This window comes from Gallinula chloropus (genome assembly GCF_964237585.1).
Source record: "Gallinula chloropus genome assembly, chromosome: 5".
Classification (NCBI taxonomy): Eukaryota; Metazoa; Chordata; class Aves; order Gruiformes; family Rallidae; genus Gallinula; species Gallinula chloropus.
Window position 1 is genome coordinate 63305137 of NC_140090.1, and position 18512 is coordinate 63323648.

The 18512-nt window shown below is 41.5% G+C and overlaps 2 protein-coding genes across 2 annotated transcripts; one reads left to right on the top strand and one right to left on the bottom strand.

Annotated features, from left to right (window-relative positions):
- Positions 1-771: 771 nt before the first annotated feature.
- Positions 772-10686, top strand: LOC311192636 (gastric triacylglycerol lipase-like; the record flags this gene model as incomplete). Its single annotated transcript, XM_084265163.1, has 9 exons — positions 772-903; positions 2189-2303; positions 3356-3554; positions 4148-4257; positions 5569-5705; positions 6283-6423; positions 7717-7788; positions 9585-9653; positions 10453-10686. The coding sequence occupies 9 exons, from the start codon at positions 772-774 to the stop codon at positions 10684-10686; spliced, it is 1209 nt and encodes a 402-aa protein (XP_084121289.1).
- A 2340-nt stretch (positions 10687-13026) lies between these two features.
- Positions 13027-18512, bottom strand: ANKRD22 (ankyrin repeat domain 22; the record flags this gene model as incomplete). Its single annotated transcript, XM_084264829.1, has 5 exons — positions 13027-13104; positions 13911-14009; positions 15985-16062; positions 16378-16485; positions 18261-18512. The coding sequence occupies 5 exons, from the start codon at positions 18510-18512 to the stop codon at positions 13027-13029; spliced, it is 615 nt and encodes a 204-aa protein (XP_084120955.1).

Genomic DNA, 18512 nt, shown 5'->3' on the forward strand with positions numbered 1-18512 from the left:
CTTCTGTATGTTGATATAAACATGTTCTAGGTAGACTGGGACCTAAGTCATGGGCATTCATGGTCACCTTGTCACTTCATATTCTCAGAGGAACAAATTGCAAACAACTTGAACTAGGTCTGGGTCACATGACCCCATGGTGAAAGCACAACTGAACTGGTGTAAGCATGTTCCCCCGAGCCTGTTACATCTCCTCCCAGAGTCCCTGAATCACTTCTTGCCCCTCCACAATCCTTTACCAGCCTCATGGACTGACCCCTCATCCCAGCACACCAGTGACGAGCACCAAGAACGGCATTTGATCCCAAAGGAGGAGGGGGGAAAGTCTGTCCCAAACTTTGCTCACCTTATTCCTGAGGAGACAGGATACAAACAGTGCTTTCTTCCCCTTCTCCTCCTGGCAGAGAAGTGGAGGAAGCTAAAGGCAGACAAGCTGTGTGACAAGTCACCTCAGGTACTCATGCTTCTTTGTCAAGCTTCCCTTGACTCATACCAACAGTTGGCCCTGCCTACCAAACACAGCTCACTCATCGTGTGCAAAGGGCTTAAGCATATGCTTGTATGGTTTTCCTCACCCATTCTACAAACCTCCCTGTTATACAGCGTATGTTGTGAACAGTCCCTCCTCAAACAGGTCCTTATTCTGGAAGTCTCTTGGGGAATAGACCTTGGGCAACCTTCAGGACACACCCCACTTGGGTCTTCCTGTGAAATTCCACTCTATTTTTCCTAACATGAACACCCCGATGTGCTTTTTCACACAGACCCAAGATGTGGTGTTTCTTCATGCTGCTCTGCTCCCAAGGAATTGCCTTTTCTGCAGGACTTGTAACACCCCCCACTCTGAGTTCAGACAAAAGCCAGTACAGGAAGACTCGCAACCCTGAATGCTTTATGAATGTTGTAAGTTGGCTCACTTTTTCTTCCTTTGTTTCTTAATTGTCTCTTGTGGTACCACTACCACTGCTCCATCACTAACAATCCTATCAGGAGGCCCTTTCCACATTTCCATTTTCCCAACCTGCCTTCCTCAAAACCACTGCTTTGGAGTCACTGCTGCAACAAGGGCCAGCTCTGAACGCGCAATGGACAGATGTGTCTCTTTCATATCACATGAGGACACACAAATAGCACTGCAATAGAGTGCTGGCTACTACTTTTGACTCCAAGGCCAGGCAACTCCATAACCTTCTGAGGGGCATAGGAGATCCAGGCTACTGAACACTGACTTCAGCAATTGGACTCAACCCTTGCCTGGGGCCAGAGCACAAAGTAGCTGCTCCAGTCCATATCAAACTGAGCAACAAACTTTCTCTGCCTGCATTTAGGGTGAATGCTATCAGATGTAGGATGAACATGAGGCTGGGCCATGTTGCATGACACTTGGTTACAGTTACCTTTCTCAAAACACATTGGTATTTCAGGCTACTACACATACGAGTGGAGAGCATGATCCTGGCAAGAGGACAAAGATCCCTCCAGCACTATGATAGGGAGCACTGGCCCAGAAGAAACCTTGACACTCCTATGCAAACAGTCCAACCTGACAGAGAGAAGAGCCCCTTTGCAGTGGAGGCAAAGGCTGGTTTCTAGTCCTAAGGGAAGCAAATCCTCTTCCTCTCTAACAGCCTGTTTGCTCAGTACAGTGGGAGGATGAATCCCTGTTTCAAACAGCAGGTCATCCAAGACCCCTTGCTCTGAATCACCAGAGATTTCCTCAGAGGACGTGCAAAATGAGGTGTAGGTGGTCTCATGAGTTCCTCTGTGACAAGAGTTCCACCCTTGTTTGCTTTGCCTGCATGGCTTGCCTAACCATACTTTGGCAAGAAAGGATTCATTATGGCACAAAACCCCTATCTTTTGGCACTGTCTTACACAGATACTGCTGCATGTTTACTCTCTAGAAAGGTATGATCTCTATCAGCCTTGCAAAACAGGACAGCCTCTCTCCCCAAAGGTTAGTCACTCACTACAGTTTTGCCTTGTCCCATGATAGGGGTCAAATACCAGACGACTACACCTAGATAGGTCTGAAGACTGTTGATACATCTTTTTGTAAGACCTGCAATATTTATTGTGAACCTTGCACTACCATCACAGAACAGCCCACAGTCACACTGCTTAGCTTGGTTACCCTCCAAAGCAGGAGAACTAGCCTGGTAACAAACTCTCCTTTGTCTTCTCACAGAGTGAAATGATCCGGTATTATGGATACCCCAGCGAGGAATATCAAGTTACCACAGAGGATGGATATATTCTGGGTGTTTTCAGAATTCCTGCTGGGAGAAACAGCCAAAGTGCAGGTGTGGCACAGTCATAGGATGTAAACTCTTGAGAATCAACTCTTACATAGGTGCCCCGTCTGTTACCTTTTGCACATTCAACAGCACATTCCATACCTTTTCTTCCTGGAAAGAAGTCAGAAATTTGGCCTGAATTCTGAATCCATCTCAAGTCCACACATTCATTGTCTCTGTCCATATTTCAGACATTTCTAGCAATTTTTTCATGTCCCAGGTTTTTTTTCTCTCATGTGGGCTGGGGTTGGGACTAGATTTGGGAAGATTTTGAATAAACACCCTAAGTAATATACATTTGAAGTAGAAGAGTGACCCTAAAGCCTGTCAGATTTGGCATATAAAATTTAATTCCCAGACTTCTAAAGTACAGAGATAATCTTGAGGAAGGTGATAAAATATCAGGTTATCAATGAAAAGCAAGTGCATTGCATCTGTTCCTTCAGATTTTCCAAACTGAATAAAAGTTTATACTTGGAATTTGAGGTACCCTGGATACCTCTATTTGGCTTATAACTCCTTGCTAGAATTACAGAATAATTTATTCTGGATGCCTCCTCCTATTTCGATCTCTTCCTTTGTAGATTATCTGGATCAGCCTTGATGTCAAAGTAAGGTTAACCAAATTTAGATCAGGGGCCTCTCAGCCCTCCTCAGTTTGTTACTGAATAGACATAAAGGCCTATATGCTGCTTTGGATTAATTAGTCTTTGTCCTTCATACACTGTTCTGCCTTCAGCAGTTTTCATATGTGGGTAGGCGGTTTCAACATAGGAACATGTAAGTTGGTTTTCTAGTGCAAGATGAGGTGGGGACAGGCCTACTCATTACATTCTTTATTTGCCAGTCCTGTCATGAAATGATTATGAAATGTCATGAAACAGTTCTTCGTTGCATGGAACAAATTCTTCAGGCTTCTCAGACCAATAGACATAGTTCTCCTGGGAGCTTCCTGAAGAAGGAAAGATTTAAAACTTCTCACTAACTAAACTCTGCACCCCAACTGTAAATACACATTAACTACTGCTTCAATATAAGAATGTTTTCATCTTTTCCAGGGCAAAAGCCTGCAGTCTTCCTACAGCATGCTTTTCTAGGAGATGCTACCCACTGGATTTCTAACCTGCCCAACAACAGCTTGGGCTTCCTCCTTGCAGATGCTGGCTATGATGTCTGGATGGGAAACAGCCGAGGGAACACTTGGTCTTTAAAACACAAGACCCTTAATCCCAGCCAGAAAGCATTCTGGCAGTTCAGGTACTCTGTAGAGGGAAAATTACACCAGACAGAAACTCCAAGGGGACTAGATAGCTTCAGCTTGATGATTTTTACCTAAAGCAGCATCAGAACAGGTTCTATGCCAACCAAGAAGAGAAAAGAACCACATAAAGAAGTATGCTCCCCACTACTCAGTTGGGAGTATTGTCTGGGGAAGATTTCAGCTACTAGGAAACCAAATGAAATGCTGAGGAAAAGGGAGAAAGTACTGTGAGAGGGAGAGCAAGAACCTCAGCTGGAGCAGAATCTCATCTGATCTCTCACAGCTGAATTCAACCAAGAGTGAAATGTGTTTTGTAACCTATTCTAATAAAAGAATTGGTTAAATTCAGTTCCCTAAGGGTTGCAGCTGACAGGTGAAACTGGCATCTCCTTCACAGAGAGCTCAAGGGATCGGGCAGCCTGAACAGTACAGAGGTGTCCCTCTACTCCCTTCCCCAACTCAAGGAAGAATGCAGACAAAGCGTGAAACCTCAACTTTCAATGGGTTCTGCTCGGTGCAATGAACAAAATTGGTAACTCATGTCATGATAGTCAAATTATCTGCTGGCTTTTTTGTTTCTTCCCTGTAGCTTTGATGAGATAGGTAAATACGATATTCCAGCAGAGCTGTACTTCATCATGAATAAAACTGGACACAAGGATATATATTACATTGGTCACTCTGAAGGGTCAACCACAGGTAATAACAGGACACTCACAGTTCACAGCCATTCATATTCCTATCTGGTCAGTAGGTGGATTTCCCCAATAATTCAGGGTTTTTTCTTGGTTTTGGAGAGCTAGCAAATGTGAAAGTGTCTTCTGAGTTGAGATTTGGAAAATAGGGAAAAGTCTTCTAAAACCAGCTTTGGTTATCCTTAATAAGCCAAGAAACTTAATGTCAAATCCAAATATAGTTCAAATTTTTAAGTAATTAGTGACATAAAAGTGGTTATTTACTAGGTACTTTAGGTACTGGCGCTGGTTATTTTTCTTAAATTCTTAGCAACTGGAATTAAGTTAATATTTTGAATTAAGGCATATGGGTTTTTTCCTTTTTAGTATAAACTAAAAAGTTAAAACAGCACAAAGAATGCATAATTTCAAGTAACAGAAGACAATGAAAAAGAACCTCAACGTTACTAAGTCATGTGACTTAATGGCAATCTTGTAGTTCAAAGCATAGCTCATGAATGGCTATAACTGGCCACATTGCTGTTTATAAACTTAGTGCTAAAGACTGAAAATAAGAAAAGAAAAAAACATTCATAACTTTGTTTCTTTCAGTGCCAGCCTTTAGCATTATCTCACTTCATGGTTCCTGAATTCAACTAACTTTTTTAGCATGAGATGAAAGCTCCTGATGTTTATAGGTTTTGTGTAAGATACATGAATGGACATTGCTTAGAAATGAGTAACTGCCAGTTCATTACTGTAAACAACCCAGAAAAGAAGAGAAGGAAACGTGGGAAAATCATAAATTGTCACAGCTCCAGATATTTTCTTTCTTTTCCTCTCATAAATGTATTTAAAGACCCTCATGGCAGAACAAAGTATCTAGGTTTTCTTTAGCTGCCTTTGGTGCAAACAATGAGTTGAAAACACTCAAAGCTCCCAGTATTTGGCTAATTATTCTGCAGCTTCATGGAAGCATAAACATATATAGATCTTTAGAGACTAGAATCAGAAAACCTCATTTTATGAGAGTTTTTTGAACTTAGAGGGAATTTATTTCACTATGAAAACCTCAATGACATGCTGCTTACAAATACTGCTCTGATAAAGGCAATGTCCAACCATGCTCTAAACCTCAGAATGAACTTCTCCTCCCAAATTAAACTAACTTCAGGACCCATCTTGAACACCTACCTTAGGTAAAAGTACAGACAAACATGGAAAACAGACAATGCAAATCTCATCTCAGTTCTTGTTTGCTGCCTACTCTTTATTTATTTATTTTGTCTGTGGGAGGTGTCTTCCCTAACTTGGGCTGTTTCTTCTGTGTTTGCAGGATTCGTAGCATTTTCTACAAACCCTGAGCTGGCGAAACGGGTGAAAGCGTTCTATGCTCTGGGCCCAGTAACCACAGTCTTACATGCTACAAGCCCTCTGATCAAGATAATTAATGTTCCTGAACCACTGCTCAGGGTATGTCATTTTTCCTTCTAAGAGGCCCAACCCCTGACTTACCTACGCAGGATTCACTCAACTGAGATGAAGTGTTCCCAAACATATGACATGCTGATACTGAACTGAGGATGAATCAACTGCTCTTGAAAAATCTGTTCTCAGACTCTGTGGGGAATATTCTGGAGATATAGGGCTTGTAGCACCAGGTTCTAGCAAAGTAGGAGACTTCAGAAACTCTTTCTTGTCATAGGACTCTTGCTATTAATTAATATTTTTCTGGCCTCATGCAGGAGGAATTAAACCAGAGCTGCAATAACAGCCATGACAATCTCTGTGAGTTCAGAAATGAGTGAGTATTGAGGTCATTACACTAGAAATGGGAGGATGGCTTCCCTCCAGGATTGATGCCAGTAATATGAAGAAGGAAGGATATGTGATACACTATGGGGAATAAGGTGTTTTAAGGGGTAGTGGGAGGATAGGTTCTTTCAGCAGTTGCCAAACACGGAGGCCAGGCTATTAGCAACAGTTTCCTGCGTAAAATGCTCCTGTAACAAGGAAAAGAAAAACCTGTTGCACTTTTCTCTTCCTTCAGTTAGTATTTGGTTGCAAAGGAACCATGCACCAGATCGGATTTCTGAAAGGACCTGTGACACAGTTATGTGCAAGCCTGGATAAGTTGTGTGGCCATATACTCTGTTACATAGCAGGAGGAAGCATAAAAAATCTGAACACAGTAAGTATACACAAAAACACATACTCAAAGTAACACTAAGTTGGTTTTAGAAATTACATTTGTGCGCTCTATCCTGATCTAGTAACTGTCAGACATGTAAATGTACCACAACGTAGCTCTCAGGAGACTGAGGGAATTCCCAAGACATTTGGGGGTTAAATTGACCAGATTTTGGTCATACACAAAAAAGAGCCAATAGATAATGCAGTTAGAGTTCTTCTTTGTAGTATAGTTTCCAGTTCCCTTCCACCAGGCTCCTCTGAACATTGGAATAATTAAATAACAGGGAAAAGCTCCTTTTCCCTTCCCACTTTTTAGATTACTTGTACCAGAACTTGGTTCCAAAGAATACTGTAGGATGGCGTTTTCCTATTTTTCTTGTCCTTAGAGCTGGGCCCCACATGTAGAGCTCCAGAAAGTCCTTGCACTGTGCCTGAGGAATGCAACACTTCTACAGTGGGATACACAAAAACTAGTGCATCAGCCAGAGGGGACAGGAGAGATAGGAGAGTTGTCCCCCTGCCTACCAACATATGAATGCTGTAACATATCTTAAATCCTCATTGCAGTGGCCAAATTATGCAGAAGCTGGTCTATGTAATGTTTATTACTGCAATATCTGCAAAGACTGGGGCCTTTTTTTCTCCATCTATAACCACTTATAAAAGCACATATGGGAAAGCAGTGAAAATCAAAGGTTCAATGCAAAAGCAATTAAAGGTATTACAACCCCTTTGTATTGCAGAGCTGAACCATTAAGAATCTTTCCTGATTTGAATTAAGTCACTAATGTTGTTTTCAGGGCAAGATAACAAGTCTGAGGAATCTGGGGAGATAGAGTAGGAACATCTCCTTAGCAGAACTCTAAACATCCAAAAAGAAGAAAAAGCAATCTGTTTTGTATGCTGACTTTGCTCCTAGTACTAAAGTGGAGGGAAAAGCGAATTTTCTAAAGACTTAGGCATGGATGGGAGTTTGTTGTGAGGTGAAGAATCTACTTTGGAAGAACTAGAAGGGTTTTTTCTGCTGCTGCTGAACCACAGGATCCCACAGTAATACTACCTTCATGGAACAAACTCCATGAAGATAGTATTGAAAATAGTATGCAGATACATACTATTAACAAGCTATTCCTAAATCTGCTTCTCAGAACTCTGTTGGATATTTGAAGTTTATGCAATTCAAATGGGGTTTTAGCACACAGCAGCAGTGTATTGCTCAAGTCCTTCACAGCTTTATTCTGACACAACACTGGGTCCCCTTGTCTTCATAATGTTTCTGCTTTCTCTCCAGAGTCGAATAGATACATACGTAGGACATTCCCCTGCTGGAACATCGGTACAGAACATTATTCACTGGCTTCAGGTATAACTGCATACTGACACATAGACAGGCTCTTCCTGATGCTCTTTTGTGCATCCAACAGCCTACAGGGAAGTCCAGAGCTGATGGGTCTGGGAAACTGCCCATCCCATCTTCTCACCTGCCGCCACAAGCACCTTCCACAGAGGGAGCACTGTTTCCCAGGGCTCACCAAGCTGTTGCCTGCATTGTCCACTGTGGTATCAGGCGCTGAGATTTCCCAGGGTCACATCAGCCCTCTCTGCATTTTGGGCTCTACTGGATTCCAGCCTTCGCTTTTATTTATGAAGCCACTTGCCTTGAGAGCTGCAGAGGGAATGTGAGCCCAGCCTCAGCACTTGGCAGGCAGTAGGAGAAGAGTGGAAACTTGAGCAGCCAGGGGATGAGCCAGATAGAGAAGTGATCCAGGTTAAAGCTCTTCTCCCAGAGGGTTAATTGCAGCCTGGATCACCTCCCAAAGCCAGTTAATCACACAAACACCTCTGCTGGCACAAGCAGCAAAGTGGAAAACTGACTAATACTACAACAGCACATGGCAAGAAGCATTGCCCTACAGGAATGTTACTAACAGTCAGATTTTTCCAAATTCATTTTACTCATTCTTGCTACTGTGCAGATCATGGATTGCAGTTCTCTAAAGATGGGTTTCTACTTATGCACTGGTGATATGAGCTTGTTCTGCTCATGGTCCCTGTCAGATAAGGGCAAGACAGGTCCAAACATGCAACCTCACAGCATGCGTCCAGATGCACCTGTTGAACCAGTATATATCCACATAGATCCTATAGGCAGAATCCCCATCTCTGCAAACACTTATTATGGTCTAGAACATAGGTGTGTTCCTGAGGACACAGAAATTCCCAACAGTCAGTTCCACAGTTACACACCTACTGAGAGCCAGGAAATGCGGAAAAACCTTTGACATCCAGGCTTTACTGCCAATTTACCAGTCTCTAACAAAGTGGCTACAAAGCAAATCCAGATACAGCAGGATAGAAAAGCAAAGGCAGTACATGAAGCCAATGTCTAACACATCCCCAGCTACCTGAAGCCTTGAAGTCAAGGTTTTCTTACACTGCCATACACTGACTTTCTCTTACCTTGTTATGTATAGCCACTCATAAATGAAATTACTGGTCAGTTTTGTGCAAAATGTAAAATGACAAAACAAACAAACAAAACCTCCAAACAGATCTGTACTTGACTCTTAACTTACCAGTCCTGCACGGATCATATCCTACCTTTTAGACAGCACAGACTCAAGAAGGCTAATGTCTTCTGTCTAATGTCCCAGCTCAAAACTGCTGTCACAGCACAACTCATGTATAGTCAAACTCTTGTAAGAAGTACACAGCTTCTGGAAATGTTGCCATGACTGTGAGCAGACCCGACAAAACTGACACACACAAGAAAAGATGTGTAAGGAGCCATCTTACACCAGACTAGGAATAGCCCTGACATGTTCTAGACATTCAGGTCCTCTTTCCATGTGACAAGTGAACCCAACTCTGCATCACAAACAGGGAATCAAAATGTGGTTGTCAAGCAAAATTTTAATAACAATATATACCAAGGGTTGTGAGCTGAGGATCAGGAGAGAAAGTTAGCAAGAGGAAAGGTGATGAAACCACTCACCATATGATCCACCGTTAGTCCCCCTGGGAGTCTGCAACCAGATGAAGGGGTGAGAGGGGTCAGTCCACTGCCTCAGCCTTGGCTTCAATCACAGGCAGGGAAGTGCCTCCTGCGCTCTGCTTCTTGGTCTCTCAACACTCATATTTTATTGGTTCTTTTAACAGCTAACACGTACAGAGCACTTTCAAGCTTATGACTATGGCTCCAAGGAAAACATGAAGAAATACAACCAGGTAAGGTAATATGGTTTCCCTGACAACTCATCCTTTGGTCCTGGCAAAACAATTCACACATAAGGCCTTGCAAACAGGTAGCAGAAGTTTGTTTTGCCTCCCCTACTGATGCAGGGATGTGTCCAATGACATGTTTAATTTACCTGCCATTCCCAGAAGGCTAAGAGCCACACTAAAATCCTAGAACTGGATGAGTACAGAGCTTTTCACATCCTAAAAATCCTCAAGGTCTGCCTTGCTGTTAAGGAAGGAAATGAATCTCACATTTCACTTTATACCATCACGTTTGACTTGCAGTTTTCTCTGCTGTACGTCTGTTCACAGACAGAAAGGCTTCAGAGGTATAATCAGTCAATTCTACACATGCACACCATCTCAGAAATTTTCTAGGGTGAAATTGTAAGTTGTTAAAATATTTCCTTGCCACTCAAGTCCCAAGCATAACAACTAACACCAAAGATCTCCCTACTCTAAATATAAACACAAATATACTCCACAGCCCTTGCCCGATAGACACAGACTCTGTTCTTTCCATGTCCCCACCTCTGAAGGGCACAAGCAGGTGTCAAACTGCAAGACAACTTGTAGCCATGCAATATGGAAAGACACAGGATAGGAGGGATTATTCCTTTTCATGGTTAGCAGGGAATGGGGAAGGGAAATTGACAGCAAGAGGGTGGCCATCCTTGCTGTTTTACTGCAGAGAGTGCACAAGGGAAAGATGCTTGCATGAAATCCTTTCTCTAAGCACAACTTCTGATACAACAGCATTCACTCAGTTCTCCTCCCTTTCTTACAGTCTACTCCTCCTGTGTACGAGATAGAGAAAATACGCGTACCAATTGCTGTTTGGAGTGCTGGAAGTGACAAATTTGCAGATCCAAAAGACATGGCAAAGCTACTCCCAAGAATTAGTAATCTCATTTACCATGACCATTTTCCTGCTTGGGGACATCTTGATTTCATCTGGGGCCTTGACGCAACTGAGAAAGTGTATCTGAAAATCATTGAACTATTAAGAAAACACCCTTAAAAACCACACACAGAGTGTTGATTCATTTAGTAAAAGCCTCCAAAATTTCTATTTGGTAATAATGAGTGCTATCACCTCTTACCTGGGGAAGAGGTAAACACATAGTTCAAGGTTTTTCTATGTTGTTACTGTGACTGCTGTTTTCCTAAGACGTTTGAGGTGTATAGGAATGAAAGCTGAAAACATTAATATACTTGAGCACACACTGCAGGAATCACCTGATTTGGACAGCTTTTCTTTCTACAAGACTAGTTCTCATCTACATTTTACCTGCCCCACAGAGGCATTTCCATGTCCAATTTATATTTTCCCATGATGACCTGGAAGTAGACTTTGCTCATCAATTTGTTGAAGTACGAAACTGAGGTTTGTTTAAATTAAATCATTTATCCACTTAACAGAGATCTGGGATTTTCTTTTTTTCCCTCATCACATTTACCTACAGTGTCAACACAACCAAGAGATCTTTAGACACAAGCAATTGAGCAGGCAATAGATGATTACTAAACATCAAGTTATTCAATCTCAGAAAAAATCATAGAAGTATTGTCTTGTCCTCCTTGCCTATACATCACCCAAACACACTCCAAAACCCCCAGCTTAAATGACCATGGTTTGCAGCTGAGGAATGAGGAGTTGTAGACCCATCAGATATGCTGCACTCCAAGCAATACAGCTTCCACCCCATCAATTATTCTTGACGCCAGCAATTAAGTTGTTGAAAGCAGTCTGAGCTATCAGCTTTGACTTTTACATAACTCTGTCTTGACCATTTTACAACTTCTGCAGCATGGGAAAGCAGTTGGCTGCTTTCCCTTTCCAGCCATTAGCCCAAAGAGATATGATCTTCATTATCAATGCAGCGCCTTGCATCTACTCACACTAACAAGCTGATCTGGTAGGTAAGAGTGTTTGTCCTCCGGTTACACCCAAAATGGTTGTATTACAGGCTCAGACAGGGTACCTTTTTTTCCCCAGAGTGTTTCTGGGTGGGGCCTCAAAGCTTATTGCACAACCAAAATCCTTTGCATTTGGAGTCAGCATGGAATAGTTAAACTGAACAAATGTGTTCTGCAACACAGGAAAAATACACTAACTTCTCCATGCACACAGTTCATCAGCCATTAGCAGTGCTGATCATGGCATGTATCTTCTGAAATTATGAGATCTTACACAAAATGGCCAAAACTGTCAACAAAAATAAAGACCCATTAGACCAAGAAGGCAAGATACAGCAGCATTTGAGCAGCATTTGAGAGGAGATACCCCTTTATTGTTGTATTATTAAATCACAAAGCACCAGGCACATTAATAAATTGCTTTCCACTGCACGTTATCTTCTGTCTTTATCTATGCAAGAGAAGGTTCATGGGATTATTATTGCTATTATGATCTTCGTTGCTATTACTACTACTATTTTGGTATATTCATCCCCTGCTGCATGTACCACTCTGAAAAGCATGTATCTTGTGCAGTCCACTGGGAATGATATATCTGGTTCCCATCAGCAACATTTCATTTATTGATTTTTTTATTAGCATATTGCTAATATTGGAAAGGCATTAGAGAGACTTATTTCTCTTCTGTGCCAAACATATTTTTATTATTATCTTTCAATGCACTGAAGTGACTGGCTAATTGCTTTCTTTGTGGTCTCCAACAACTCATTAAATCTCTTTTTGTTATTTCTTTTCTATATATATGTATATATAAAAATAGTGTGTATATATACATATATACATATATATATATAAAGAGAAGATAATCCTTTCTTGTAGCAAGATAGCAAGAATAAAGGTGTGTGAAACTTGTTTTAGGGATGGAAAGAGAAATAACTAAGCTAAGAGATCTATTTTCCTGGTTGCTTATGTTACAGGAAGAGAAATACAAAGAGGAAGGGTGCCAGACTTTGTGTAAGCCTCTGTGGCATATTGTCCAGGTGTCATGTTTATCCACTATAGAACAGGTAACACAGGCTCTAAAGGATATTTTATTTTTGCATTAGCTGCCAACTATCATGTGCAAAATTTAACCTTCCAGAAATACTGTAGCTAGCTTTAAAAATCCACAGTCTGCACAAGTCAAGTAATAAAACTGGGGAAACAGACAAACCGGAGAAGTGTGATATTTTGAAAACTCTGTAATCATTCATGGCTTAGTAAAATAAAATTAACTCCCTTTGGCCCATGTGGCTGAAGCAAAGTCTGCAGCAAGGAATGGGTTGATTTGGACCAGGTCTTTATCAAGTAACAGCCCTCAACTCTCTGCAGGAGTCCAGCCGCTGTGCAAGACGGATTGCCAGATGAGGTAATTTTCTGCATGTTCATGATCCCTTTATGATTAGGAATTTTTCCTTAATATGCTTTCAATGCTGTGGAACTGCAATCTTCTTGCTATATCTAAGGGAGTCTCCCCATTCTGAAAGAAACAGATGAAATACATTGCAATATGATAGATATGGATCAAGTACAAAGAGCTTTCCTGAATTTGCCGCCCAGATGCACTGCTGTCCTGCGTAAGTTTCACCATCACATACTCTAAAACAAAGGCTTCAGAACATCCTGGGTCTAATAATGTTCTCACTGAAGCTAGGGGCAGTGTCCCCCTCCCTTCCAGTAGCGACAGCCATTCAGTTGTTTCCTGGGGCTAATGTCCACAGTCAGAACTGAACTAAGCAAAGACCGGATTTCAAGAGCAAGTAACATGGGCAATACATTTCTCACTTCAGTTCAGTAATGCAGATATCAATGATCCTTATAGGTCCCTTCCAACTCAGGATATTCTATGATTCTGTACTCCCAGGTCCATATTCATTTGGACAACATTTGAGCTTTTCTGATGGCAGAAGCAGCCTGATTTAGCACCTCTCAGAAGAATGGTGTCCAGTGGCATAAAAGCACCTAGGAAGTCTTTTACCTCTCCCCTGCAGCCTGCATCTTAGAAACAGCTGTAAAGCAGCTTTGAGCTAAGAAATGGTACAGCAAAGGTATCTAAGAGATGTAGGCAGTGCTCACTAGTAGAAATCCAGCAGCAGAGGATTTGGACTTCAAAGCTGCTCTTGCCAACAAAGGTAATGGGGCAAGTGCTGGTTTATACCACACTGCAAACTAGACTGCTGCCAGGAAGCTGCACACCATTTTTTCAAATGTATGCACCAGCTAAGGCCTACAACATACTGGTTAACAATCATGATGAGTTAGCAGGTAACTACTTCACCTTCTTACCTGGTTCTTTACAGAAGTGTCTGCATTAGCTTCAAGCAGTAGAGGAATAACTGCCTGGTTTTTCATTTCACAAGCATAGTGAAGGGCTGTGCTGCCAGACTGAAGGGAAAGAGAAGCAGATGGATTTTAGTTCTGTTACTTCTTTAGTAGACCTTAAGCAAGTATGACTACCTATTGCCTTCACAGTTTCCTCCTAAGAGCTGGATCCCACCACAACACACTACACAGTAAAACAACTATATTCTCATAAGTCATGGGAACCAAATCATTCACACAAAAATCATTTCTCCCCCAGGATGCAGCTGCTAAAACAGGTCTGATACATTCAGCAGGAAGCCAATAGTTCTTTACTAATTTCAGAATATTCCATTATCTTTATCTCAAAAAGTGTGTCTTTAGCAATACTGTTTGGTGACATTTTAGGTATTAGAATTCGATGCTGCTAAAATTGGAGGGTTTCCTTTTCTAGGTTAGGGGATGAGAGCTCTTTACCACTGCTGGTGGATACAGAAGTCTACACAAGGCCAATCGGCACACTGAAGATCAAGAGAAGACACACGGTCTAGCACTGTGGCACAATCTTTGCCCACAAATCTGCTCCAAAGACTCATAAATGGTAATAAATGTAAACTCTGATATCACTAAAGTCTTTATTAGGATTAGGTATTTAGTATGTAAGTATCTAAATATTTCAAACTTTCTTGCCCAGCTTCTTTTAAGAGGAAAATTTTTTTTAAGAGCAAAAATTGATCAGAAAAGGAAAATTAGTTGATTGGTGGAGAATTATTTCTTTGTACATTAGAAAATTATTGCCAAAGTGTCAAGGGGAAGCACTGAATCTTCATGCTACATCACAGAATCACAGAATGTTAGGAGTTGGAAGGGACCTCGAAAGATCATCTAGTCCAGCCCACCTGCCAGAGCAGGATCACTTGGATTAAATCACACAGGAACACATCCAGCTGGGGTTTGAATGTCTCCAGAGAAGGAGACTCCACAACATCTCTGGGCAGTCTGTTCCAGTGCTCTGCCACCCTCACAGTGAAAAAGTTTCTCCTTACATTTGCATGGAACTTTCTATGCTCCAGCTTGCACCCATTGGCCCTTGTCCTATCACTGGCCATCACTGAGAAGAGCCTGGCTCCATCCTCCCGGCTCTCATTCTTTACATATTTACATCACAGTCAGTTCAGTCCCTGATCATACTCTGAAAGCAGGACTATATTACCAGAAGATCCTGAAGGCTATTTTTAATAATGTTGCATGCATACTGATTCAATGAAATGTAATCATGCTGAGTGGATTGATGTAGGTGTAGCTTAAGAGACAATTAATATAACTTTGATGTAAGAATTTTCCTAGTTTTAAGAATAGATTAGTTTAAGAGAAAGCTGTAACTGTGTAAGGTCCTTGCGAGAGCACCTGCAAAACTTAACCATAACAATGCAACAGGAACAGCCTTGAAGATAAAGAAGTAAGAATTTGTGTGTTTTTAGGAATAGGTTAGTTTTGATTTTAGAATCTGGCTGTAATCCCATGAGCTGTTTCATGAAAGCAGCTGCAAAACTTAGCCATAACAGTAGGGTAGCAGCCTTGAGGCCGGAGGGAGTAGAAGATAGGGGAGTCATGGATGGTGAGACTGACGACCAATTGGGAGATGGAGTGTATCTTGTTTTCAGCTAAAAGGAGTGTGGTTTTGAGCTCAGATAACCACGGAGTAGAAACGTAAAGAGTATGCACTGAGAGAGAGGAAGACGCCTGAAGACCACCAGAAGACCCTCTAAGTGTCACTGAGCATGCCCTATCTGGGAGGAGTTAATGTAAATGATTTCCTGGAAATAATTTGCATAACCCTGCCTTTTCTTAGAAATTATAATGAATATGATTAGTTAATCTGTATAAATATGAGAAATTTGGCTTTAATGGGTGCACACATTTGGAGGAGCGATCCCCTGCGTGCCCAGCGCTGCAATAAGGGATACCTGCTTAATAGTCACCAAGGCTACTGAGTTTTGATTCCAACTTTCCAAGGCATCAATACAAACCACATTTGCCTTTGCAGAAACTCACTTACAAAGTCTGTAGCATTAACATCCACTCCAGCTCTAAGTAACATGTTGATCAGGTTTTCATTCTGTTTAGTCTTTGAGATCTGTTTGGTGCAAGAGAAAGACACAATAAGACAGTAATTGTGCTACTATCTAGTTTTTAGCTAAATATTGCAGAGGTTTTTTTCCAAAAAGAAGAGCATCTGACTTCTGCAGATATCAGGATGATGCAGTGATACAGTTCTATGCCTTCACTACCTATATTCACAGTGAAATCCCTGCTGCTTCTGTTATTCTCCATCAGTCCTTTAAAAACAGCAGTTGATACTCTGTACAGGTTCATCGCCTGAAATACTGTTATGAGAAAAGTGATAAGGGAAAAGGGAAAGTGCAGGATCTTTCCTTCCCTCCAGACTCACCATGAGAAGATATCCAATAAGCATAACTGGCATAAGGATTATGATGAGCACATAGTCGAGAAAGGTAAACCGTTTTCTCACAGCATAATGCAGACATGTGCGGTCTTTCTAAACACAAAATAGCTCTGATTAGTACCAGAATCAGTGATCTGATTATATACATTTTTAATATTAACAATAGTAACTTTTTTCTATCTCACAAGCTTTATTTTAGGTTATTACTAGATGTATTTATCTGATTTTTAAGCACAAACACAAGCAGAAGAATATTTAAGACATCCAGGCTCACAGAAATTGGGTTGCACATGCAAGGAGGATGTGGGATCCAAAGGATTCCATGTGTCTGCCCACAAACTTGGACATGGCTGCACAGAGAAAGAGGGCAGAGTTGATATTTTATGTGGCTACAACCACTGCCCAGCAAGTTGAATCAGCAGGAAGAATCCCCACAGCTCTTCTGATAGAGGTGCTGGTTACTGAAGCAAAGGTGTAAGAGAGTTTGTGGTATCTCCTTTGGCACACGTGAGAAATACAGCCAAATAGCAACACCCCCAGCAGATTCCTAGTGAGAAAGGAATGTAAAAAAATCTTTGAATGCTGAGTTTACCAAAGCAACTGAAGGGTTGGGTTTTTAGTTTTGTCTTAAAGAACACTCATGTTAAACCTCCTACAGGTTGTCAAACTGGAGTTTGGCAAACTAGGTTACAGTGTTACACTGAGGCCCAAAATAAGCAGAGAAGCCATTCTGTGTCACACCCTGCTGCTCCCCATTCTCAGTCCTGAGCACCACAGTCAACTTCTGCACCCAGGGGCCTAATTCCATCTGTGAAGGTGAAGCAGAGAGGCATTTAAGAAAGCCAGGCACAGCTAGCAGATATCTGCCAATGCAATTAGAATAATCTTAGTGCAAGAGACTGACCCTTCCCAAAGTGACTTTGTGTAGGATTGAGAATAACAGATAGGACAGAATATGCCACTGACCTCATGAACATTTGCTGCCCTCCTATGAAATAAGCAGGAGAACTGGAAGCCAGATATAAGATAGCCCACAAATGTGTAGGAACTTGCTAAGCATTACCTTGGAGTATGAGATGATACAATAGAATTGGCAAGGTTGTGGGTTTGTTTTTTTTTTTTTTTCCCTGGCTATTTATTGCCCTTAACATCTTAAGAACAAACTAGCCAGGACATGTATTTTCTGGCTATGTTTTATTTGTAACCTACAAGGAAAACTACCACAAAAACACACTTTCTCATCACCTCAGAGAAAACAGCTGGTGGCAGTCACTGTGCAAGGGAGGTAGGTTTTTTGAAATAGGGAAAAGGTGACAAAGAGATGAAGGGTTCCCTCCTCACTTCCCAGCATGCTTTTATGTGTCAAATAATGTGACTGCAGCAGGTCTACAGAGGGAATAAATCAGGTTTTTATAGAGTCAGTGTCTCCTCAGGGATATATTTATAAGAGATGGACAGGCTCTGCTTCAGACCTTCCCTTTAACCAGGGTGAAGAAAAAGACAAACAAGAAAAACTGCAGAAGGGACAGATACAAGCTGGAGGGCAAGATGAATGCAGATTGCTGCATGGGTAAGCAGGCAGAACTCACTGGGCACTGGGGTTGGCATGCAGTATTACCTAAACTGGGAACATGAACACAGAGAGAAATTCAGATTGGCAACACTCATTATCTTGTGTGCAATGATAAGTTAGGAAAATAAATGAGGAGGCAAATAGAAACATAAAGGGTTATTAAATTGTAATTTGGGGCTACATTTATTCCTCAGTTGGAAACAAACCAGAGTTTGGCAGTGACAGTGTTCCCACACATACACTGCAAGAATCTGAAAGAACAGTCACTGCAAAGGAGGAGTCAGAGTCTACTCACCTTGTTTCTGAGATTGACATTGGCATTTCTTTTTAGAAGATAGTGAACTATCCTGTTGTTTCCCTGTTTGCATGCACAAATTAAGGGGGTGTCTCCACCAAAGCTGTCCTGGATGTTCAGATATTTGCTGTTGCTCTCCAAAAGAAGCTGAACTTCATTGAAATCATTATTATAAGCTGCCTGACAAATGGGCTGAAGAGAGAAAATAATATTCATCAGCACACGTTTCACTAAGACATCCAATTCTGACAT